Consider the following 26,590-nt stretch of genomic DNA (forward strand, 5'->3'; position numbering starts at 1 on the left):
TTATTAAAAATAATCAATGTAACGTTTATGTATATATATTTACGTACCATTTCTCATACATACTTGTGCTTAAAAAAAAAAGTTTATATTTTATGAACTATTTTGTACAACTGTACAAGCATAGTTGTCGACTCGTAACTTTTGACTCGATTCGAAAACATGATTTTTTGACTCGTGACTTGGAACGTGAGTCGACTCGTAAGAGTCATGACATTTTTAAGTACTACATAATATAATATAATTATATATATATGACGTATGTAAAAGTATATCAAGTTCGTTATCTTAATAAATTTACCAAAATATTATTTATTAAGTAGTTTTTGAGGCATAAAGTATAATTTATTTTCAAATTCGAAATAAAATGATCAAATCTACATAGATAACACTTAAAATAATGTAGCAAATTAAGTATAATATGTAATATATAACCATAGTATCAAATTAAAATAATTATAAGTTTGCAACTCGTGACTCGGTCTAAGTTTATATATCAACTCGTAAGAGTCTAGATAAAAACAAGTCACCTAACGGGTTGACTTGTTTTCGGTGTAAATTGACGAACAACTATTTGTACAAATAATAAGACTAATAACCTCTTGTACAGTACAGTAAAAGTTTAGCCAAAAACATATTGAAACAAAACCAGGATTGTAGTCAAAGTGTCAAACAATGGCATAAAATCTTCCACCAACTATCCAACATTTTCATACCTCTCCTTAGATTTCATCCGAGCTTTGTCATCACCACACCAGCTTCAGATTATTTCATATCCATTTGAGCATATAATTCTTGCAAAAGATTTCATCTTTTTCTTTTTAACTGCATGTAAAGATTTTTTCACTGCCAGATGGGGGTTAAAACGATGTACTGAAATCACCAATCAAAACCATTCAAGAAAAACCACCAATCAGATCCCAAGATCCACATTAAAAAAAGCGTTGACTTTGACTTTCAAGGTTTCTTCAATGACCCTCAATGCTTTTTGAGCCGTGTTCATATCTGTAACTTAAACCTTGAAATACCCATATTGAAAAATCAAAACTTTTTCGGTTTTTGAGCTGTAAATAAAGTTGAATTCTAATGGTGGAAGAAGGAAAAGTTACCATAAAAGATATAGTTGAAGAGGATGAAAATGAAAGTAAAAAAACAGGAATCTTGGAAAATTTTGATTTTAAGGCACCAATTGTTTGGTTTAAAATGTTGTCAAATGAAACACATTGGACTGTTGTGGCTGCAGTTGTTGTTGTTTATGGTGTAAATCAAGGACTTGGTGGAGCTCTTGCTAGAGTGGGCACAGAGTACTATATGAAAGATGTGCAGAAAGTACAACCTTCTGAAGCACAGGCTTATACAGGAATCACCAACATTCCATGGATTATTAAGCCCATTTGGGGTCTTCTTACTGATGTTGTTCCCATTTTCGGGTTTCGAAGAAGGCCTTATCTCGTTCTTGCTGGTAACTAACTATCTTTTGTACATGTTTTGATCCACTGATATAGTTGTTATATGGATTATATATATGCCAACATAGTACTTTTCAAATATTCTAGCTTAATTTGAGATATGTAGCATAAAGATTTAGTTTGCTGACTAGGAATACCTCATTAATCCTATAAAGATAAAGCGAAAAGTTGAGATGATTTATGAGTGCCAATGTTACCCTTTTTGTCTGATGAAATTTAGTTCCTTTTTTGGTAAATTTCCAAGCTTGGATCCAATTGTTCTCTTACAAGTTGATGCTTCTAGTTCTCTTTTACAAGATAAGCTGCTTTGTTATCATTGAAAGGTACTTTGCGCATTATCTGACAGGCAAAGTTTTTGTTAAAAATATATTTTCTTTGTTTCTATAAGAGGTGTATCGTGACCATGACAGCGAAAGCTTCATTTCAAAAGAGTTAGTGTAAGTGTTTTGTGTTTCTAAGAACCTAAAGGATTCTTGTAAAGCACGGTGTTGAAAAGTAGTGACTTGATTGTAAAAGCCTCACGTTCACCATTAACGTTTGTCAATGAATCAGAGATTGAGTGTTCTTTTTCAAGGGTGTTATACTTATATCAACAAATATTTGCTTTTTTTTTGTTTGTCAGGCATTATAGGAATTCTATCAATGTTTTTCTTGTCATTCAGCGCAAAACTGCATATTGTCCTAGCATTGGTGACTTTAACTGCCGGAAGTGCTGGAGTTGCAATAGCAGATGTGACGGTTGATGCTTGTGTTGCACAACACAGTGGTATTCATCCTCTTCTTGCTCCAGATATGCAAAGCTTGTGTGCTCTGAGCTCTTCCATAGGCGCTCTAATTGGATTTTCTTTGAGTGGTGTTTTTGTTCACTTGATTGGTCCAAAGGTGACTTTCTGTTTGGTTTTCTTGATTCTTCATACTATGTAAATTTCAACATGATTTACAAAATGTTGTGTGAAAAGTGCAATTGCAATTTCTGTCTTCACGATGATTAATTATTTTTCTGTTTAAATATGTGGTCATGGTAGCGTTTGATAAAAGTATGGTTATTTCCCAATTATCATTAGTATTGATCTTTTAGATGTATAGAAAATGTTTGAACATGTGCCTGGCAATTTTCATGAGATGGTGGAATATATATTTGGTGAATTATATAAACGCTAAAAAAGTGTTTTCTGCTTTTAAGGGAGTTTATGGCTTGCTAAGTATACCATATGCACTTGTGTTACTGGTTGGTCTTGTGCTCATGGAACCCCACTCGCCGAGTTTTGCTTATAAACAGGTACATATAGCTAGCCTTTTGATAGGTCATATATGTATCAAATCAAGTAATAAATTATTCATTCTACATTGTTTTTTTAACAATTGAAAAAAAGGTATATGCTTTTTGACTTAACTAAATATTAATATTGGAAAAATATACTTATTTGGATATCAGATAAGTGAGAAATTTGGTGATGCTGCTACAGCTATGTGGACTACTCTGAAAAGTGAAGATGTTTGGAGGCCGTGTTTGTATATGTATCTCTCCTTTGCTTTGAGTTTGAATATATACGAAGGGTTATTCTACTGGGAAACCGATTCAAAAGCTGGCCCATCTTTCTCCCAGGTATTGTTCTCTCTTTAGTTTAATGAGTCTGCAGGTGGAAAATGGGCGGAGTAGGAACGGGTCCTGGTCAATACAGGTAATGTCTGGGTTTGGGCTTACCAGAAGAACTCCTTATCCAGATTTTTCAAAAACTTCATATAATAATAAGTGTATTAAAGATTATTACAAAATTATGTTATTGTATATGCTTAAAATTAACTTCGGTCAACTTTTGACCCATTTGTTGTTTAAGCTATAATTGGTGTTTGACCAGTTAGAGAAAGACACAACCCAAATCAACCAACTTACAACAAATTTTGTTGAAATTGCCACTTCTAAACAAGTCATACACACACATAGCGTCAAATCTCTACGAAGGGTTTGTACTCGTGTTGATTAGTCAAACAATAAACTCAATAAGTTATGAAAACTTTGTGTTTGCAAATCCAGAAACGAGTCTCCTACGAGATCCAAAGGAGTCATTATTATTAGTTTTTTCGAAATGTTATATGGAAAAGATGCATAGAGACTTGTGTTAACACATGATGTAAACTACCGCTTTCATAGTGTGTTTGTCTACAAATATGATGCCCGATATTAAATTTGTGTATGCAGGAGACTATTGGTTTCGTATTATCGATTGGTTCAATTGGATCTCTTTTAGGTGCCATACTATATCAGTACAGATTAAAGACCCATCCTTTCCGAGCTCTATTATTTTGGACTCAGTTGGTTTTTGGCTTGTCGGGAATGCTTGATCTCATCTTCATTTTAAGGCTCAACCTTAAAGTAGGAATACCCGATTATTTCTTTGCGGTTTTGGATGAAAGTGTCTTACAGTTGGTCGGACGTTTAAAATGGATGCCACTTCTTGTCTTATCTTCGCAACTTTGTCCACCTGGCATTGAAGGCACATTTTTTGCTCTGCTCATGTCAATTGACAATTTCGGTCTCATGTCCTCAACATGGTTAGGTGGTTTACTTCTTCATGTCCTAAATGTCACAAGAACGAAGTTTGACAATCTGTGGCTTGCTATTTTGATTCGAAACTTGTTGAGGCTCCTACCTCTTTGTTTTCTATTTTTGGTTCCTAAAAGTGATACCAATTTGTCTGAGTTTTCTCGTTTAGAGGTATTGAGTATTTTAGAGGACAATGAATCTCGAATAGAAGTATCCAGTATTGTAGAAGACATTGAATTATCGAAACCCGAGGAGGTGGAGCTTACTCCACTCGTCAGTAGTGTTGGTTGAACTCAAGTTATAGAGACTAGAAACCCAGTGATAGATGCTGATAGAATTCACAAGCATTAAGAAACATATATTCCCGTGTTACATTTATACACCATGGTGGCCAACTCAATCGTGTTTACAAAGAACTGATTGAGAATGTTGAAGTTTTGATATTTGTTTATTGAGATTTGAGAAGACAAAGGAGAGGCACGACAGATACTGCTTCGGGCTAAAAACTAGTTAAGTTCTTTCGAGACAATTTGTATCTTTTGTATACGTTATTTCGTTAACATTTGTTATTTTTTCATTATCAATTATATAATATGTGATTATTCTTAACATTTTTGTCAAAATGTCGTAAGTGATGAGTATGTGGGTATAATGTGATAAAGAGCGATTCATTGTATATAATAAGTCATTCTCTCAAATTGTTATTGCTATTTTTTATGTCTCATTACACGCTTTTAACTTCTTTAATTAAGAAATCAAACGTTATCAGATTGTCATTTGAGACTTTGTCATAAGATTCAACTTATTTCTCATCCATCTGGAAGAATGTTCTTGAAAGACAGATAAATTGTTCTTGTTTTTAATCTTCCTGCAAGTAGATGCTTACAGTAAGCTGGCTGCTGGAGCTACCCAACATCAGGCGACCGTTATGACAATTAAGGTGATTGTGGACTATAAGCTCACATTAAAGCACCTTCCCACCCTGCTGCTGAGTTTCCACTTGACAACACATCAAGTCAAGATCTACAACTGAGAAGCATTACTTTTGCGGCTTTTCAAAGCTTCTCAATACTTTTATAGCTACGTGGCTACTTGATTGATTATATTTTGACATATATATACTTGAGAAAGATTTTTGCCGTTCAAAATATATATATATATATATATTTGAGAAAGATTGATTATATTTTGACATATATATACATTTGAGGAAAAAAAAAGTTGAGTTGGAAGAAGGAAAAGAAAACAAGGAAGAGGTAGATAAAAATGGAAGCCCAAAAAGAGGGATCTGGGGGAGGTGTAATTATAGCGATTCGCTTAGAATGTTATCAAGGTAAACACATTGGAGTTGCTATATGTAATTGAAGGATTCGGTGGAGCTCTTGCTATATATGGTGGCCACAGGGTACTTACTATTAAAGATGTGCGGAAAGTAGAACCATTTCTCGAATAACCAACATTCCATGGATGATTGATCCCGTTTGGGGTCTTGTTGTCCCCATTCCCAATTTTTGGAGGCTTTTCTTCGTTCTTGCTACTGACCAACTATATCCATCTATCTATCTTTAGTCTGAACCGATGTCATGTAACCCCGCTCGCCAAGCTTTGGGTATAGACAGTTACACAAATATAGCCTTTTAATGGGATTCACATTGCATTACCTATTGATCTATCCCTATTGCATTGTTTAATTATATTTAGATAAAAATATATGCTTTTCAACTCAAATACTTCTGGATAACGTATGAGTTCGGACTTTGGATATCAGATAAGTGAGAAGTTTGTTGATGCTCCTTAGATTATGTGGATAATCTGAATAGTGAAGATGTTTGAAGGCCATGCATGTTTATGTATATCTCCTTGGCATTGAGTTTGGATATCTACCAAGGGTAGGTGTACTGGAAAACCAATTCAACAGTTGGCCCGTCTTTCTCCCAGATTATTGTCTTTCTCTCTGGGTCGTCTCAATCAGTAACACACAAATGTATCATCAAATAGCAAGATGAGGTTTGTAGTCAGGTTGATAACTAGTCAACTTAAAGGCTGCATGATGGGTGGGTCAGGTGGGTTTGGGTAACCCATCAAAACGGGTAAAATGGGTAGTTTTTTAGCATGTAATCATAAGGACATGTGGTTCAACATTCGGCCCACTTGACCCAGTTTCTTTTGTTAACTAAAACTTTAAATTTAATAACTTATAAATGTAGAAATTTGTCCCGTTAGAGATAATATGTAAGCTGAATCAACACAATCTAAAATAAAGAGCTACACTTTCCAGTTTCCACCTTTAACACAAAGTATCAACACCAAATGACTAAGTAAACTATAAACTATCTCTATGCAAAATGCAACAAAGAGTCTCCTATGTGACCCAAATGAGTCATGGAAAGCTGGAAACAATAATTATACAGAATGTGAAGGAAAGACTCCCTAAAAACATCTTAATGCAACAAATTTACTACTACCATGTTAAGTTGTTATTGTTAAGTATGGTGTTTGTGGAAACAAATTTCCTGTTTTTGGTGCTTATTAGTACTTTAGCAGTCCCTAGTCTTTGGGCTCTTAGGGTCGATAATAATACATTTTTGCATATACTAACATACATACATAATTTGATGCCTATAAGATTGTACTAGTGACGGTTCTCTCATGTTCAAAACCTCAATACATTGTATTTGTATCCTATTTATATTAGATTATCGTTTATGCTGACCCATTTTTATTGTAAATGGCCATCTTGAGACAAATAATGATGGTTAAGTATATGAAAAGTTAAAATTAAAAAATGTATTACCCATTTTTATTGTCCATATTTGACTATCACAAAGTTAAAAAAAAGTATGATCGTTATTTTTTTCAATTATATTTAATGACTAAGAGACAGTATTATTGGAAATAATTAATTTTTTATTTGAAAAAAAATAAACATTTAGCAACACTTGGGTTAACAACAAAGTCCATGTGAAAGCCCACGGCTAATACCAATACTTGGTTTATCAACAAGGTCCATGTGAAAGCCCACGGCCCATATCTGCATGTTAGTAAAACAGTACATTTGGTTGACTATAAATATAACTAGTCAGATACCCTATTTTCTCACTTAATCGCCGTCATTCCTTTAATGGATCTAGATTAGATTCCACTTCATCCCGTAAAATCCTAACACCGGAAGGAAAATACATATTTTTATGTTGATTTTCGAGGTATTTGAAGCAATCTTCTTGTTAATATGTTTGTTATTATGTTTGACTTTTGAGTTTGTATTGATTGTTAAATCTTTGGTTCTATTACAGATATGGTGGTTTATGGCACAAAAGTGGGTTGATGAAGAAGTGGTTTCTTACTATGTTTTATTCTTTCCTTGTTTTTAACAATATATTATTAGTATAAGTTTTGTGGGGATTAATTTAGATATGCTAAAATCAGAAATTTTTGCCCTTTAATTCCCATCCCACGAATAATTATTGGTTTCAAAGGAATAAGACGGTAATGTAATCCCCGGGCAGCACCAATGCATATCTGGGTATGCTGTGCTCATTTGAGACGGATGCATTCAAAAAACAGAGTTGCATCCGTGTCACATAAGCTCAGCCTTTCAAGATGTGCATTTGGGCTGCCCTAGGATTATACTACTTTCTTAATCCTTCGTTAGATGGGAATTATGAAGCCAAGATTTTTGGTTTTGGCCTTTCTACAATAAGCCCTGCAGTGACTGGTTTTGTATTTTCAGATTGTAATCTTCTATTGCTTGAATGCTTTGAACATGTGTATGGTATGTGGTTTGCAAATGTTGTTCTCAACTATGTCTGTTCACTTTGCAACAACAACAACTGCACCCAATCCCTGAGCGGGGTATGAGGGAGGTGAGTTATAGACGGTCTTATCTCTACCCAAAGGTAGAGAGACTCCTTCCATAAGGGCGTCTGTTCACTTTGATTGGTTGATATTCTATTTTGACATTTAGTTTGTATAGATCATGGTGTGATTTATGGTTTGTGTTGTGTACGGTTTTTGATCATTAAACACCCAAATGTATGTTTCACTATGTGGATCTGCAGTCATCTTATTGAAATATGATTGAGCAATTCCGACTGTGATCTCATTCAACTAACTTGACCCTAACATGTATACAATGGCGAATTATAGTTCTTCAACAATCATTTTCATTGAATGACATAATTTTGTATACAAGTTTCTTATCAGAAGATGAACCAAACATCTTCCAGCATTTGGGTGACAAAAGCTGGATATTTTTGAATTGGGTTATCGTTTATGTTTTTTCTGGAATAGGTTGCAAGTGTATTTTTTGTGAAGAGTACAAGCAGGACATCATGTTATGGATATTGTTCATTCTTCAACTTGTCAAATATCTAATATGCTGGAATAAAGCTTTTACCTCTGAAAATCTAATTTCACTTGTTGAGATTTGCGTCACAACTCACAACACTAGATTGTGTGGTTTGCAAAAAGCAGGCGTACTAAATACCATGTTTTGCATGAACTTCATTAAGAATAGTTTCCAACGAATTCCATAAGGCCTTTTTGTTAAACTCTAGATTCCGTGCTTTGCCAAAAACGGATTCAGTTCTGTAGGAAGACTGGAAGAGCATTTGGTATAGGGGGTGTGATCACATTTGGTGACCAACTTACCACACAATTATCATTTAATACCCCTTTTATTTATTAAAAAAAAAAATATATATTTTTTTTAAGGTGAACTTCATTAATATGCACAAATTTAGAAACAAAAAAGGAAATACTAGGCAATGCCTTATACAATTGACCTCTAACACAGACAATCAACCAACCAGAAGCAAATTCTTACACAAATAAAACATGACAACACAATCACTCCACAACTGCCCAACTAGTGCTAGAATGAGACTAAAAGCGTCATCTTACACCGCTCTCTATTCTCATTCGCACACACTAAACTGGACAGTTAAAACAACAAACCAACAGTCCCTCTATTCAGATATAGCCACCAATTCATTATTTTTCCAATTCAAGTTCCATCTTCCAGCCACAATATCCACATTCATAGACTTCTTTACTCTAATGGAAAGCATCTTATGCCTTACATTTTCCTTGATCAGACTGCATAGAAGTTCCTCCCTTCTTTCTGTTTTCTTGAAAATCTTCCAATTCCTTTCCTGCCATATGTTATACACTGCTGCAGCCAAAAGAAGCTTGCTGACAACTACTGAAATGTTATTCTGAACCTTTCTAGCTGCAATCTGTCCCACTAAATCCATCATATTCGTATTACTCTTTAACATAGGAGCCAATTCTGTAACAAAATTCCAGATTTTCCTGGCATACCCACACTGGAAGAACAAGTGTTCATGGCTATCCTCTACTCCTTTGCAAAGAACACAATGAAAATCTACATGAGGCTGCCATTTTAACATTCTATCATGAGTCATTAATTTCTTTTGCATTGCCAACCACAAAATGAATGCATGTCTAGGCACATATGACTAAACCAAATAACCTGCTTCCACTCCACATTGTCCCAGTTTGTTCTTAAATCCTTCCAAGCTTAAGTTATTGTGATAAACAATGAGCATGTAACTTGCTCCAACTTCACTATCTATTCTCCTCGTGAGCAACATCACACAGTGATTGGGGTAGAGCCTGTAAAATCCATGGCTTAAGTTATTGTAATAAACTATGGCACTTCTTCTCTATGTGTCGGCCATATGACCCTGGTGTGTAATAATGTATACCGTATCTAAGATGTATACATGACATTATTTACATCTTAACTATTGTCTATAACTAGAAACGTTAGCCCTGGGCCCCTTGTAATGAAATATGACTTGATATAGCCTTCAAGATTAGTATCAAATAACTTGTGCCATGATCACTTTCAAATTTTTAATCCTAATTCCGTTGCTGAAATTAGTGATATAGAATTTGCGTAAAATGGAACTTTAAATTTTTAGAAAATATAACTTTGACCTCTAAAAAAGGTAAAATATTTACAAATTTTGCATAAAATTAATGTAACATATCTTTATATTAAATAAAAGATGATTGTTGTGACATTATTATTCTATAAATATTGCTTATTTGTCACATCCAAATTATTTCCTAATATTAAGTTTGTTTTTTTTAATTTACTTATGATGTCATAAACATTCTTATTCTTAAAATTTGTTGCATTTTTTTTTTTTGGTTATATTATAAAAAATTTTTTAGAGATATATATATATTTTTTTTTATCTTTTTTAGAAAAAAACTCTAATAAATTATACATTGTCTTATAAGTTTCATCGTCTAAATAATTTTATCATAACATATTTTTAATTATTCACATATTATGCGAGTTAATAAACTAATTATAACTAATTATAAGATATACTATTTTGATGAGACGAGTGCTCTTAGACTATCGCAATTTCGGTGCCGAAAATGCAATTTTATAAAACTTTGATTGATATGCCCGGGTTAAACCCGGGTTAATTAGCTAGTATACTTATATATCAGTATGACCTTTTCTTAAGTTACCGATTCTTAGGTGAAAACACAATACGATTCCCCCAAGCCCAAACACAAAACACCTAGTTACGGAAATCCAGTAAATTGATCGAATTTATATTAAATTCTAAGTTTTCAACTATTTTATATATTTTTTTCATGATGCATTTATTAATGATACATAAATCACAATGACATTAATGCTACAATTAATAATATAGATCATATCACTGACTATTAATTGCCTTTTTATACATATAAAAAAAATAATCCCGCCAAGGTTATTTGCATATGTTTTCGTTTTCAGTTATGAATAGATGATGACATATATGTTATCTAATTAATAGTTAGAACTTCATCCCTCTTATGTATACACAGCTCCAAAGTTGTTTGTAATCACAACCATATTCCTGCTTGGTCTCTCTACGATTTTCAGACATATGGACGTATCAAAGACGATGCAGAAGAAAGGATCAGAAGGGACCACGAATGCAAACTTATCTCCTATCCATCAGGCCGTGACAAGGTTTAATTGTTTCTGTATTTTCTTAATTGTTAGTTTATTTGTGTATTCAATTAAGCAAGTATTCAGTTATTCAATCGTTTAGTTTTTCATTCTAATTTTTAATGATGACTTTCTACTTCCTTTGAAAATCCAAGAATGACTGTGGGTTTTAAGGATTACTCCATAGGATTGAATGAAATCTGATATTGCGTACCTAATCATGAGTGAATTAATATGTCATTTATCAGCTCTGTTAGAGAGGAAGAAAATGTGAAGATAATCACATCAGACGAAAATCCACGGAAGGACTCTGGTGCAGGAAAGGTGTCGTTACTAGGGTACACCAGACGAAAATCCACTTGCAATCAAAAACTGCCCAGCACCAAAGACTTGGCAAAAGATGACGATGGTGGTGATGGCTGCAATTGTCGTTTAACCATAGACACGAAAAATAATGAAGCTGATGTTGGCTGTGGAAGCATTAGAGATAATGCACCTAAAAGAGAAGGGCAAAGTCAAAAGGGAAAAAAACCAGTGCAGGTTTCTGATAGAGTCTTGCGGCCAAAACGGGCTAAACAGCCCAAGGAAAGTGAAGTGATCCATAATCTACAGAAGCAAGAACAACATACTGCAAAAGATTTATCCTCTAGGCCAGAGATCGGGAACAAGCACCAGGAAAAATTACTAGAGTCGAGTAATGGTCAAAATGCACAAGAAATTCCTCCCAGGGTCTGGTTTGCAATTGACAGTTTAACAATTTGTTTGCCAACTTTGGAACCTGATGCATCCTCTATATATCAAGCTAGCACCAGAGCGGAAAAGGAGCCTCAGGGTGGCAATGCACCTGATATTGGTGATGGGGAAAAAGTGCATCAAACCAAACCAGTAACCAAATCTGTAGGCGCTGTTAGGAGTGATGTAAATATTGAAGGTGATCAAGTACAACAGGCTGCATCAAAAGATCTTGGCGGTGGAAGTGACTACAACACTGAGCTTACACTAGGAGGGGCCTTACGCAGTGGTATTTCTAACCAGAATGGGTATATGCTGGCTCAAGATGATCATGGCATGCATATGAAACAGAATCCTTTGACAATATTGGATGGCAAGAAACGAAGCAACCCTGAAAGGGGGGAGGAAAACAGAAAGAAGAATAGAGTTTGGTTGTTTGGACATGAAATTTCTTGCGAAAAGGAACAAGCTATTTGGGAAAGTGGGAACAAGCAACCGACAGCAGGGGACGCCAGGGTCAGATACCATATTGTAGAAGGCAGTGATCATGATCAAGGAGTTGGCAATTCATCCATGCAGCAGCCCAAATCTGGATTAGATCTCTTCAGGTTGAATCTTCATAATTAGTATTTGTTCTGTATGAAGGTGTGGGACTGTGAGCTTGGGACACATGCAATATGGGAGGTTACTTATGATGATTTTGCTATCAAGTGTTTGTCATTGAGACATCTCCGTTCCAATTTGGCAATTTAAATGTCTAAATTTGACTTACTGAGTCTTCTTTCTCTAACTTTGATCGTAAATATTTTTGTTTGTGTAATATAATACTTAATGAAAGTTATGTCACTAAAAATACATCTAAAACTCAATCCATCCATATATTGTACATCAAGTATTATATAATACAAACAAAAATATATGCGGTCAAAGTTGAGAAAGAAGGACTTCAAAAGTCAAATGTTGACATTTAAATTGGGACGGAGGGTATATATACATTAGTATTGCGTAAATGAAGATGAGTCGATATATTAACGATTTTACCCGTTATTTTAACCACAATTCCTTCACAGTACCTCAGAAAATTAGTCAACACAATGAAAATTTTCTATCTTGCTAAGAATCCATATACTTGATCGATTAAAGAAGTTCCACTCTAGTATAACTCATGGGTAAAGTTAACACCCTTCCAATACTTTGCCTATGGTGTCTTCTTAAAGAGCATGCTGTAATAGTATTCTGGGTTAGAAAAATGCACTGCAATGCCAACATATACATATGCATCATCTGTATCAAAGAGTACTACTGTATAATTTGGTAGAGACTAAAGAAATTTACTGAAAAACCCGCAAGACGAAGCTAGAAGATGTTTGCAGTTCACCTATCAAATAAAGCTCTGAATTATAAGTACTTGATGCATATGTTTGATCTATCTATGTTGCATTGACTGATCGATCTTCAGAATGTAGTTTCAGTTTCATTGTTAATTTTACTGTTACGTTGTTCGATCTCTTTGTGGGTTAGAATGAGATAAAAGAGTAACCTAAAAACACATGAACAACAATGAATATGTTGGTATAATGATTGTGATACATCGATCTAGCAAGCACCAAAGTTTAGCTGCCGATGAGTTATTGATTCTCCTTATGACACTAATTTACATAAGAACGTCAAGTGCTTTTTGGTTGTTCATAGCGTTGTATAATACTCCGTATATTTTTTGACGAATAATGCTTATATCCTACTTCGAATTGTTGCCACTATATTTAAATTTTGGACATTTAATTTGGTTGTACAGACCATGAAACTATATATTGAGTTTGTGTTGTGTAAGGCTTATAATAATATCATTCTCTGGATCCAAATGAGGTACCCTATACATTCCATAGAAACCATATTTAACGAACTTACTAAAATATAAACAAGTCATGAGAGTCTGATTAATGGATTCGACCAATACTGCTTGCAGCATGAGTTACGGAATCTTTTATCTAGCTAACTTCAATGACAATCCTTGCATAGCTCTATCAAACTTCTTTAACATAGATCGTTTGACTTTAAAAGTAAACCTGCACGCAGAGCCTTTTATATGTATAAATTGAAATGGAGGTCAAAGTAACACACCTTTATGAAGATTATCGATCCATCTTGGATCCTATGGGTACGTACAAAAATGTGGAACAAAAGTTATAATTACTGCTTAATCGTGTTACAATGGACTTTCGTTATTCAAGTAATTGTCCCGTACCATAAGTACTTTTGACAGTATTATTTTAATCTTATTCTAATACGAGTATTTTGGTAAATGACCAACAGGTTGTGGAGTGCTACAAAGATCACATGATACTTATGACATAATCTTATGTAAGGTAATAGATATTTTTAGAATTAAATATTCATGATAAGCTAGCCTATCATTAATGAACAATTAAAAGAAATTCCTAATTAAGTTGAATTATTTTCTTCTATATATAGTTACTCCTCTATAGATCGATTTTCTCCATTCTCCCATTCGCTTTCATACTCACATGCATTATGAATGCTAGTCATAACTTAATCATCTATACACTTAATTAATTGCAGGAAGGTTTAGAAACATAATTGCACATATTAGCATATGTGTTTTAAATACTCTATATATACTCAAAAATTTTCATTTTTACTACTTCTTGAAAATTAAATACTCAAAATATAGAGCATTGATTAATTTGTTGGTCAGTAATACCATTCTCACATGCATTTATGTTACAAATTGTATATTATTTATAATAATAATTAATTATAAAATAAAAATAATATTACATAATAGGTGTTTTTCGTCTTATTGTTACTGAGAATTTATTACAATTAAATCCCGCCTTGGACTTTAGCAAACACACATTTGAAATTTTTATTCTAAAGGAAAGTTTTTTCCTTTGCTGTTGTAGTAATCACGTTTCTTGCATCTTGCATTATATATATATATCTATACCAACACTGAATTGAAGAGGAGCATTTCATACTACATATTCTCTTTATCTATGAATATCTTTATGTGATCACTAGCATTTCAAAAATGATGGAGAAGAAGACATCAGAAGGATCCCGGACTCTGCTAAATCGATCAAGCAAAATGCATGATCAAGCTGATGAAAAACAAGTGTTACCTTACAAGAAAAGGGGTCTATTTTTAGGATCCAATGATAATCAGAAAGTAAGTCAGTCTGAAACGTCGTGTGCTGCTTATATTAGTCAACACAATTCTTCTTCTGACACCAATTTTGGTGAAGTCAAAAATGAATCGGACATAATCCATCCGATTAAGAAGATATCATCACCATCAACAACTTTTGACAAGGATGAAGTTTCTGCTAGTGCGTCACTACTAGAATTGAGGTTTGTATTTATTATTATGTTCTATTTTGGCTTTTAATTTATGATCATTTAATTTGGTTTTCACATTCAATTTGGTTTTATATTTTTATGTATAAAGCTTTAGAAAATATAGGGCTTGATGATTTTGGTGCGGTGCAGGGATCCAAAAGGTAAGTTACCGTTAGCCATGTTGACTCGAAACAAAGGAGATTGTGTGAAAAAGAGCGATGGAGATAAAATTTCAGTCAAGGGTCCCAAATCCGTAAGGATTCGTTTTGGTAATCATAGTGGAAGCGCTCGAAGTGATCTGCCTCGAGGCGATGGTGTAGAAGATGCTAGTGATGATGAAACCAATAGAAACCGGGAGCCTGCAAAAGGTGAGGTATCTGAAGATAGAGGCGGTACTATTGGTGATGTAGTGGCCGAACAAAATAGAAAAAACAAATATAAAGACGGTAGCAATGAAGTTATAACAGGAATTCACAGCAACACACCACCGCCGGAACAAGAAGCTATTCATACCTTTCGGTTATTTGGGGTTGATATAGATAGAGAAAGTAGCATCATCAGCCGTGTACGAATTAGTACTGGTCATGGTTATTGTGGTGATCAGTCGTCCATAAAGAAGCGTAAAGTTGGACTGCGTTTGATGGGTTGTGATATATAGACTTTATCTTCTTGGTCGTGTATGAGATCATATATATATACCACACATTCATTCAGGAGAGGCATCTTAGCTAGCTGTACGTTTTCATAAATTCTTAACACTAGCTAGTTTGGAATGATAACTCATTGTCAATCCATAAGTTTGCATGTCCATTTAATCATTTATGTGGTATCTCTCAAACCTTGGTTTGATCGTTGTATATATGTTTACACTCACTGTAAACTCCTTATTTTCGTTGAAAGCTCTTCCAAATCTCATTGACAGTAATTCCTTCAATGCTACTGTTAATCATCTTCGTGGAACAAAGTTGCCCCCACAAAAGTAAACTTTAACTCATGGAGACTTGCACTTAACCAACTTAATTCCTACTCGGGATAACCTCATCAAAAGAAACATTTCTGTTCTTTCAGATTGTTGTCCAGTTTGTAATCTTGACCTCGAAAATAGCCTTCATCTATTATGTCATTGCACGTTTTCAACTTCAATTTGGAACTACATAAGCACCTGGTTGATGAACATCAGTATGCCTTTGATCAAATTGCACTTTAGGTTATATCGAATAACAAAAACCATATATGCTTTCAATACGTCAAAACAAAAACGGAGATTACTTTTGATGGAATGGTGTTACTTTCTTTGAATTAGATTATAAGTAAAAGGAAAAACTGTAATTATCCATTTTCTTGTTAACAGTAACTTTTGTATTCTAGCAACTTGCTAGAGCTTACAATATATATTGGATTTATCCACAGAAGGGGGTTAATGTGGACAACTATCTCCAGCCTAATTTTGAAACAATGTATTTTTTACATATTAAAGATATACTTATAACTTTTATTTCTACAAAAAATAAGTATAAAAAATAAATACAAATCATAGAACTAACCTTCTAAATTACAATTCTGTTCTTTTTAGTGGTTAAAAAGTAAAAACTTAAACTATCAAAAATTATATGAGTACTGTAGTACATTTTACCATCCATTTGGTCTACAGTGTCAAAGTATCAAACTAACTTATAAAAGAAATGTAAGTACGAGACTATTATGTATTTAATTTGATTGAAAATCTTCTCACATAGTAATATTTTAATATTTTAAATAAATGTTTGTCTCATAATTTATATGGTTTAAAAAAAAGTTACGTAAGAAGTTTTTCACCCAACTTAAGTGCCTAACAACCTCATATTCCCTTCTTCCAACTAATAATTGATAATTATCTATATTATCTTATAAAACATTTCACCTTTTTTTTTTTAAAAAAAAATAATTTGAACTACCTAAATTATCCTTCTTTTTATTTATTAATTTAAACATCTATACCTAATATACCCTTAAATCTAAACTACTCATTTTCCTTTTTCTCCTCAAATCTCAACCAATAATTTTTTTTCGCTCCTCCATAAATCATTTTATTCCTCAAATTTATTCAAAATAAATACTTTCGGTAGAGAGAGGTCTTTTATCTATGCACCTCCTATGACCTATGGTGTAATAAAAAAAAATTACAAAGCAGGCCGGCCCATCGATCCAAAGAAAGAATCCATCGCCGGAACTCCGAACCGCCGCACTACTGTGGTTAGAATGAGAAAACCAGCAGCACTATATTGAAAGAGAGAAAAACGATGAAGAGTAGTTGTAGGGTATGGTGGCCGGGACACCTGTCCCCCAAAACAACACCGCAATCTTCCAGCTTCTTATTCGGCTGGTTCCTTTCATCATCTTCAGATTCGATTGAAATTGTAGTAGCATTTTCAATTGGTGAGGCTTCCTTCTACTCTGCTTCCATTGGATCTCAACTTCAGGTATTTTTTTTTAATTTCATTTTCTTTCCGCATCACTTTCCTATAATTTCGATGCCACATAGATCTTGATCATTGTGGACACGTGTGCATCATCTATATATACATATGAAGTAGTTATCTCTGCCCCGCCCAATAACTAGCGTATGCGTAGTAATAGTGACTAGTTAGGGACATACATAAACTCATAGGGCAAAATTGTGGTGGGGAACTTTCTACGCTTATATTGTTCTTTGAGTATGGGGGAAGTCAAGTTACCACGGGAAAAAGCTTTTAGGCCAAGGTACAACATGAAATGTGTGAGAATGGTTAATGTGACGGAGAAAGCCCCCATAATGGGAAGCCAAAAGAGTTTACTACTTAAGTTTCTCGCGTGTTACCTGGTTAAGACACGTCAAAAAGCAGTATTTTATTATTTGACCCAGACTCTGCTCCAAGTTCTGACTTGGAGCTAATTTCAGATGGATAAATAATATGACATATATATTTGGTACTGCTCATAATGCTCTTTAATGTGCTAGTTGTCTGTCCAGTGTTATTAAAACAACTTTGTTACTATATCTGATCAGGGCATGCTTAACAAGATTAATAAAAGAATGCCAATGTCTCTACAAAATAGATGTGGGCTTTCTATGCTGGGTTATTGCTCAGCAGATTCTTCTAGCAATGGTGAGTTGCATTTGGATGGGGGAGGAGCAGACGAAAATGGTCAAATCAGTTTCTTGCCTGTTAATTATGTTCAACACACTGAACAAAATATATTGAAGGGTAAAAGTGGACAATCGATGTGTGCATGTGATAAACTTGATGGATTGCGAGAACGACATCGATGTGGCACAGAAAGTGATCCGGTTCAACATATTTATTGTTCTTACATCTACTCTGGTAGAAAGTTGGGGTGGATTCCAAAATTACAGCACATACATTGGGATGGACAGGTTGTTTCCTGTCTTGATCTCCACGTATGTAAGTCATGAAAACCTTAAATGCATATTTTCACGTGTGTTTTACTTGCTACATCGTCATGACTGTGGATCTTGATATTTACTCTGTATTGTTCTGAATCAGATAGTAATCTACGGAATTCCTAGTTTTGGTGGTCACCATTTCTCCTTGGGTCCCCAACATTCTTCTGGGCACACCAGAACTTTTTCAAAAAAACCTAAGTGGGTGGAAGACCTTGGCCAAAAGAAATCTGTTCTTGACTTGGTAAATATGATATCTGACCCATTCAGGGTCCTTTTTTTTCTTCTCTATGCTATTATATTATGTGTAACATTTAGTGTACTGTCTGGCTTGTGAGTATAGGAGGCTGTCATTCTTGCTACCAATTGTGCTGCTGCTGCCACCTCATTTGTGGAAGAACACGTGTCACCTGACAGACCTGCACTCTGGTTCCATAGGTGCGCCTGTAATTTCTTTACTCTGGTGTTACCTATTCCTATCGACTCCGCTGATTCCCTTTCTAGTCACTCTTTGTTTACTGGTAGCCTTTCTATGTTCTGATTTTCAGGTTTATCGTATTGATTTGGAAACTATTAGCTGTATGTATTGCATCAGTTTCTACAATCGTGTATATAGTTCTCCAGCTACTCCATTTCCTTTCAAGTTATGGAATAGAGTCTAGCATATATGTCACATTAGAAAGTTTATTTATTCACACCTGGAAGAACATTCGTTTCCGATGCTGTCAAATCTTGTACTGGCCGATCTTTCTTCACAACAACGGTTCCAGGTAATTAAGTTTTTTGAATCTTGAAGTGGAGTTAGTTGGTTGTTTCAATTAGAAGTGTTTACTTCTAGATGTGGTCCCTAACATTTATCACCATATCCCTGCCATTTCAAGTTCTTTTTGCAATTTATTTTAATGTAGATGTTTCAAATAGCAGACATATGGTTATGGAAGTTGTTGAAAGAAACATCTATTTGTTGATAATGAGAACAAAGGGTTGTTATATATGTTATAGCTAACAAGGGTTTGATTTTATGCTCATTACTTGTATATTGTCTTTTTGTAAGGTCTGAATCGTGTGTAGAGTATGCAGAGAAAGCTTCAGTATGCAAACATTCCATTTGGTTGAGTGTGGTTATTGATCTGCTCCTGGGCAACTTTATTGGCTTCACGTTGCTAATTTATGCAGATTCTGTTTGTGTGTACATTTTGGCCATCGCCAGTGATATTACAAACAATTGGTGGCTTATAAGCTGTGCCAGGTTAATGGGAAACCCTGCTGGTTTCAAGCTGAACACTGAGCTTGCAGGAGTTTTTGGCACCCTTTCCCTCAATACTATTCAAATTTGGTCTACAGTATGGGGCTCTGCGCATCTTCTGTTTACTTTTCTCATTAAAGGATTGGCAATATCTGGGGTTTCTTTTGGCTTAACAACCCCTGCTGCATTAATAGTTGACGTGATTACTGTTTCAACTACACATGTGTCAACTTTGCATTGGTTAATCTCCCTTCTTTATTCAAAACAGATACAGGCAATAACAGCATTGTGGCGTCTTTTCAGGTTATCTCAGTTGTAAAGTTTTCATCCTTTTCAAGATTATACTTATAATGGTTCTTTATTCTTGATTTTTTAACTTGTTTGCAGGGGTCAAAAATGGAACCCTCTCCGTGAGAGGCTAGATAGCTATGATTACACAGTGGAACAACACATTGTTGGTTCTCTCTTGTTTACTCCGCTTTTGCTTCTGCTACCAACTACTTCAGCTTTCTATATGTCCTTCACCATTATGAATATGACCATTGACTTTATATGCGTGATTATTGAAGTCACCATATCGGTAATCCATGCTACACCCTATGCCAAAATTTTGCTTTGGTTGCTGAGGCCAAGCAGATTTCCTTGTGGGATTTGGTTTGAGATATTTTCTATTAAGGAGGTGGTACAAGAAACAATTGATTTCAGAACTAGTAGATCAGATGTTTTGGTGTCATCTCTTCATAATTACTCTTATAATATTGGTACGACCTGAGCTATTATTTGTTTATTTTGCAGTGCAATTATGCTGTTAGCATTAAAGCGTCTGCAAAATTAGCATGATCCTTGCTTATTGATATGATAGTGGTAAAAAAAAATTTAACACTTGGGGAATAGGAAGACAATTTCTACAAATTGTAATGTTTGATTCAACACTATCATAACTACAAGAGTTAGTCTTTCAATAATGAGAATATAAGGGAATATTGTGCAGCAAAGCAGTAGCGTTAATATTATGTAATTATGACTGGAATAAATTGGTATAAGTTGTAATAGAACTCATGTAGAAGAATGGATTATCCGGAAAGTTTATGTAAGATAACCCACCTAACATCTTTACTCAGGAGAGTTGGTGCGGCCACATTTCCAATACCTAAGCTCTGCTGTATCAAGATCATCACTTCGTTCATCAGTCTACAGAGTTTTTAGTGGAAGAAGGTGACTTTCTTTCACACTCTTCCTACTCAATATAGTTCTCTACTGGTGGTAATTTGGACCGGGAATTTATTAAGTTGATACAGCTTAAGTTCCAACGGTAAAAAGTTTGCTTTGATGGAAACAGGTCAAATTGGCTAAAAGTTGCCTCAAGTTTATTATATGCATCAGTTGCTAAATTTATTTATTTTTTATCTTTGAAAAAAAATTGGATTTTATAATCATATTTGACATTGTAATTGTTTGTGGATAATGGATAGATTTTGGACGATAAGTGATCAGGTCAACAGGCCTGTTTTGATGATAAGTGTTTTGGGTCAATCCCTGACCCGCCTGTTTTGCTACTTGTTAGTTATTCTTCCAAACTGATCATATTTACTTGTACAGGCTGTCTTCTCCTCTATACAACCTTCCATTTGCTCCTGGTACTGGTCTCTCTTCAAAAATGCCATGGATGTGCATCCCGTTAAAGGAATATTGGATCCTTTGTCATGATGCTGTTTTTGCATGCAACCCTTTTCACACACAGAGTAATTTTGAGTAGGAGGTTCTTAAGCTGATCTGAGCCCATTAATTTGGGAACTTTCGCAATATTTGTATATTCTTAGAATTTTTAACTACCTTTGTGGATCAGAATTAGACAATAGTTATTTACACTTCACTGTTTAGGTTTAACTTGAGGCACACAGTTCATTGTTTTTCTCAAGTGTGCACCTGTTGAAATTTTGGTATTCATTGGCAGGTCCAGATTATGTAACCTTGGTATTTCATATGTCAATACTCCAGTTGGTATAGGTTTTTTACACCTTGGCATTTTGGTTTGGTTATAGTAATTACTTTAAACAGGTGATGTGCATATTTCCAGCAAAGTTTTAAGATGAAGATCACTGCCAATCTGCCATAATCAATTAACATTGTTGAGAGCTGTATAATACTTGATGTGCAGATGCAAATGAGTAGCGAGTGAAAATTTGTTCCACGGAAAACAAAACACAATAAATATGTGCAATGTCTGAGCCCTGTTATTCTTTAGCTACCCATTATTGGTGTTTTTAACTAGTCAATCAATGCACTTCTCAATGTCAATATCGTAAGAGAAGAAAGTGAAGCGGGGTGGAGGAATTATCATGGTAATAGGTGACGGTGTAGAATGTCATTGTATCTTGTATACGGTAGCCTTTATACGGTATGGTGCCTTGTAAATAAAAATAAAATCCATTATATTCATCAAAAAATAACTTTGTATATCAAAAATGGACGACACCATACTCCTGGATGATTCTTTGTAAGATTGTATCAGGGATAACCCCTTCTTTAAGCATTTGGCTATACATTGACTTGGCATCACCTAATCTCCCAACCTTACAGTAACCATGTATCATAATCCCATATATTATAACATCTGGCAACAAACGCCTTCGTAAAGCATCATTAAATACTAATAATGCTTCCTCCATTAATCCCCGTTTGCAAAGACCGTCAATCAAGATACTGTAGCTCACAATATTTGGAGAAACATTGTTCTTGACCATCATTTCATGTAATTCAAGAGCAGTTTGCATTTTCAAGTTTTTAAAATGGCCATCTGTTAAACTACCGTATGTAACCACATTAGCTTCTAAACCCTTTTCTAACATAAGTGAAAATAGCGACATTGCATCTTCAACTTTACCTTCTTTGCAGTATGCATCAATCAAGATCGTGTAAGTAACGACATTAGGTTTTTGTCTCCAAAGATCCATCTGTTTGTAAAGTTGAAAAGCTTCATTTAACATCTGCAAAGAGCAATAGCCACTGATCATTGTGTTATAGGTCATAATATCAGGTTCAGGTCCACACTTCTGAACATACTTGAAGAGGTCCAATGCCTTTCCTAATTCGCCACTTATAAAAAGACCGTTTATCAAAACATTGTAAATAGCAATATCAGGTACAACTCCGTTCTTGATCATCAGCTTAAGAATCCATAATCCAATCGTAACATTCTTTTCTTTACAAAATCCATCTATAAGGGTGGAATATGTAACATTATCAGGTGAAAGCCCACTCTTCAAAGCTTTAAAAAGGAGAATCAATGCCTCGAGTAGCCTTCCTGACTCGATAATTGCTTTGATCAGCACCGTGTAAGTAACTATGTCAGCTTTTAGATTATATGTACCCATATCAGTGTACAATTTCACAGCATCCTTCATTAGCTTCAATTTACAGAAACCATCAATCAAGGTGTTGTAAGCAACTATACTAGGTTCTAAATTATTGTTAAGTGACTGATAAAAGAATCGAACAGCGTCATGCATCCTACCTTGTTTTGTAAGACCATTTATAAGCGTACTATATACTGTTGCATCTGGAGTATGACCAAAATTTACCATTTCATCATATAACCGGAACCCATATCTTAAATTCCCAGATTTGCACATGCCATCAATAAGACTGGTATAGACTAAATCAGATGGCTCAAGACCCTGTTTCAAAACTTGACCAAAAATGCCAATGGCCTCATGAACCCTCCCATTTAGACACATTCCATTAATAAGGATGCCATACGTAACTATACTCGGCTTGATCCCCAACTTGAGCATTTTTTTGTATACTCCAAAACCTTTTTCTAGATTTCCCTGTTTTACACATGCATCTATCATGGAGCTAAGAACCACTACATCTAAAATAATGCCTTTATCTAATGCAACCAAAATTACTTGATGCCCTTCCTCCAACTTGCCTGCCCTGAAAAGACCATCAACTAATATACTATATACAACTAGATCAGGAGTGATTCCCTTTACCAGCATCAGATCATAAAGTCGAAACGCTTCTTCAAGTTTTGATTCCTTACAATATGCTTTTATTAATGTGCTAAATGTTACCACTGTCGGTTTTGGACCTACCTCTATCAGTAAAGATAAGAAGTCATGAGCAACTCCTAAACACTTGTCATTGCAAAGACCTTTCATGATCTTATTACAAGTAACTACATTAGGCACAAACCCTTTTCCAATAATATCTCTATGAAACTCAAATCCTAAACTTGCCTCACCCTTCTTGAAAAAAGTACCTGTTACATACCCGTATAGATTCAAACTTAAATTCTTAGAACAATCATCACTACCAAATACATGATACACATCTGTTAGCATATCAATCCTCTTTAAATCAATCAAACAGCTCGACATTTTTATTAATGCACATTGTGACACAGGAATACCGACCCTGGACATCCGAAAAAAGATGTCAACTGCCTGACCAACCTTCCCAACCCGACAATAACTATCAATCAGGAAACTATAAACATTGGTGGCATTCGAATCATAAGTCCTAACACCCACAAAAAAAGCATCAAAACAATTAAAATCCCCAACTCTTTGTGTCATTTTATCAAACACCTTGCGTGCATGATCAAACATTCTTTTTCTAACCAGCAAATGTACAAGACAACAAAAAGATTCAATCTTTTGATCATGTAAACCTATATAATGAACACAACATTCAAAGAACCGAATTGCTAAAGCGGGTCTTTCACGTAAACCATACAGAATTGGTTCTACATCGTGAGGTTTCAATTTAGAGATAAAAGAATGGTTAAACAAGTGTTTGGCATGGTTATTTTGTTGTAATGATGATGATGGTAAAAATGTAGAGTAAAAATGTATTGATGAGATGAACCTAAGGAATTGGGGAAAGTTTACCTTGGTGAACGATAAAGAACAAGGTCTGTAAAACAGCATTATATGTTCTTAAGTTGTGAAGATGTTTCCATAAAGTGCAAGAAAAAGAAAAAAAAATCTTTTAATGTGTTGTGTTTTAAGAGGTTTAAGGATCCATCAACCAGGGTTTTAGTGTTTGCCACGCAAACACTTAATCATCCACGCAATTATAACTTTTTCGTGAATAATCTTGATAGCCGTATGTCTCAAAAGACGACCCTAATTTTCTTTTCTTTTCTTTATTATTTTTTTTTTATGAGTGATGATATATTTTCTTAGAATATCTTTATAAAAATTTTTATATCAACGAGATTCATAGTTATGGTAAAATCAAATGATAGTAAATAAAAATTTTAAATGTTGGATTATACATGACATGAGTTCATGGTAAAATTATACATGTCTATAAGAACTCGTAATGATAACTAACTAACTACCAATGTTGTTGGTTCAACCGCAAACACTGAAATACATCAATTTTAATAGCATTTTTACGAAAGTAAATGTTGATCGATCAATCCACTTGAACTATTTTTGAGATCAAATTGGTATGATTAAAAAAAACTTTTATTGTACAGTGATATATTCATTTTAATGGTAAATTATTCTACTTTTACATATCTGTAGTGTATATTTAAACCTATATATATTCGTTTTAACGGTATATCATTCTACTCTTATATTAAATGTCTGGAATGAAACTTATGACTTTCGAAAAACTCTTTATTATTATTATTATTTTTTTTTAAAGATAAATTTCGCTGGAAACTTCGTGTCGCGATTCGACAGCGGAAGGTCTAACATACGTTGTCTAAACCGGGTATGCGCTAGAGAGCCCCCTCGAAGTAGAAATGTCTATTTCAAATAACAGATGGGGGAAACCCCTATTAATCCGCCTGAAGGCACGACGATTAATAGGGGTAAACCCTGCTGTTTTATCAAATAATCGCACTATGGCTCCAACCTAGGGTTTGGGGGTGTTTGTATTTTAGAGAGGCAATTCCCTTACGGTAAGAGGGCCGAGAGGCCGCTTTATGCCCAAGTATTTAAGGTTTTTTTCTCAAGAGGTGAATGAATCTCTTGGACGTGAATTCATCTCTATATATAGGGTTTAGGAAACTTGGAGAGGAGGAAAAGGAGTTAGGGTAAATCTTTTTTTCTTTAGTGATATCTTTTATCTTTTAGGAAGATTTGTGATGATCTTGTTACGAGCCGTGTCTGATATATTCGGACTTTGATATATGCTTTCTTTATGATATATATATATATATAGGGGAAAGATAATTTGAGACCAACTAAAAAAAGTCCAAAAAAGGACCATTGATTTTCGTAACTTACACACCACCATCATCATCTACTACGATATACAAGACTTTTTTGTAAAAACACTAAGTCTTTCCAGGGACGGACCCACAGAAAAATCATGTGTAAGTTAACTTACACATGATTTTCTGGTGGGCCCGTCGCCGGAAAGTCTTAGTGTTTTTACAAAAAAGTCTTGTATATCGTAGTAAATGATGATGGTGTACAAAAATCAATGGTCCTAGTTGGTCATAAAATAAGAGGTGATCTCAAAATATCTCACCCCTATATATATATATATTCCTCCGGGATTAGGTAGTTTAACCTAAGAGCTTGGGATTATTTCTGTTTATGGAGGTATTGCTTCGTATGGGTGTTTTATTATTTTCCCGAAGGTGGCTTTTCTGGATACGGAGGTAGAGCTCCGAAAGGGTATATCATCACCTGCCACTTCAAACTTGAACCTGAGAATACCTCATGAACCAAGACCTCATAAAGAGACTTAATTTCTATGTCCTTCTCAAGGCTTGAACCAAGACCTCATGAGGGGGGATGTTTATTAAACCATTGAGCTCATTGAGCTAAAGCTCAAGACTCAGAATCAATTAGGAAAA

The 26,590-nt window shown here is 34.5% G+C and overlaps 3 protein-coding genes and 1 long non-coding RNA gene across 4 annotated transcripts; 3 read left to right on the plus strand and 1 right to left on the minus strand.

Moving 5' to 3' along the window:
- The first annotated feature begins 681 nt into the window (after positions 1-681).
- On the plus strand, positions 682-4,620 carry LOC122580636 (probable folate-biopterin transporter 2). The gene is made up of 5 exons (XM_043752905.1): positions 682-1,459; positions 2,089-2,348; positions 2,650-2,745; positions 2,902-3,072; positions 3,667-4,620. Exons 1-5 carry the CDS (start codon positions 1,084-1,086, stop codon positions 4,300-4,302), a joined length of 1,539 nt encoding a protein of 512 aa, XP_043608840.1. The 5' UTR covers positions 682-1,083; the 3' UTR covers positions 4,303-4,620.
- A 2,495-nt stretch (positions 4,621-7,115) lies between these two features.
- On the plus strand, positions 7,116-7,811 carry LOC122579814. The gene is made up of 2 exons (XR_006320704.1): positions 7,116-7,214; positions 7,305-7,811. It is a non-coding gene; the product is annotated as an uncharacterized LOC122579814 (long non-coding RNA).
- A 9,416-nt stretch (positions 7,812-17,227) lies between these two features.
- Positions 17,228-21,740, plus strand: LOC122609706. The gene is made up of 9 exons (XM_043782654.1): positions 17,228-17,550; positions 18,117-18,513; positions 18,620-18,756; positions 18,856-18,950; positions 19,061-19,282; positions 19,567-20,061; positions 20,146-20,519; positions 20,880-20,973; positions 21,358-21,740. Exons 1-9 carry the CDS (start codon positions 17,371-17,373, stop codon positions 21,512-21,514), a joined length of 2,151 nt encoding a protein of 716 aa, XP_043638589.1. The 5' UTR covers positions 17,228-17,370; the 3' UTR covers positions 21,515-21,740.
- Positions 21,741-22,173: 433 nt separating this feature from the next.
- Positions 22,174-24,695, minus strand: LOC122610977 (putative pentatricopeptide repeat-containing protein At1g31840). The gene has a single exon (XM_043783929.1). The coding sequence runs from the start codon at positions 24,693-24,695 to the stop codon at positions 22,218-22,220; it is 2,478 nt and encodes an 825-aa protein (XP_043639864.1). The 3' UTR covers positions 22,174-22,217.
- Between the last annotated feature and the right edge of the window lie 1,895 nt (positions 24,696-26,590).

The sequence above is a fragment of the Erigeron canadensis genome, chromosome 8 (assembly GCF_010389155.1).
Source record: "Erigeron canadensis isolate Cc75 chromosome 8, C_canadensis_v1, whole genome shotgun sequence".
In the NCBI taxonomy this organism is placed as follows: domain Eukaryota; kingdom Viridiplantae; phylum Streptophyta; class Magnoliopsida; order Asterales; family Asteraceae; genus Erigeron; species Erigeron canadensis.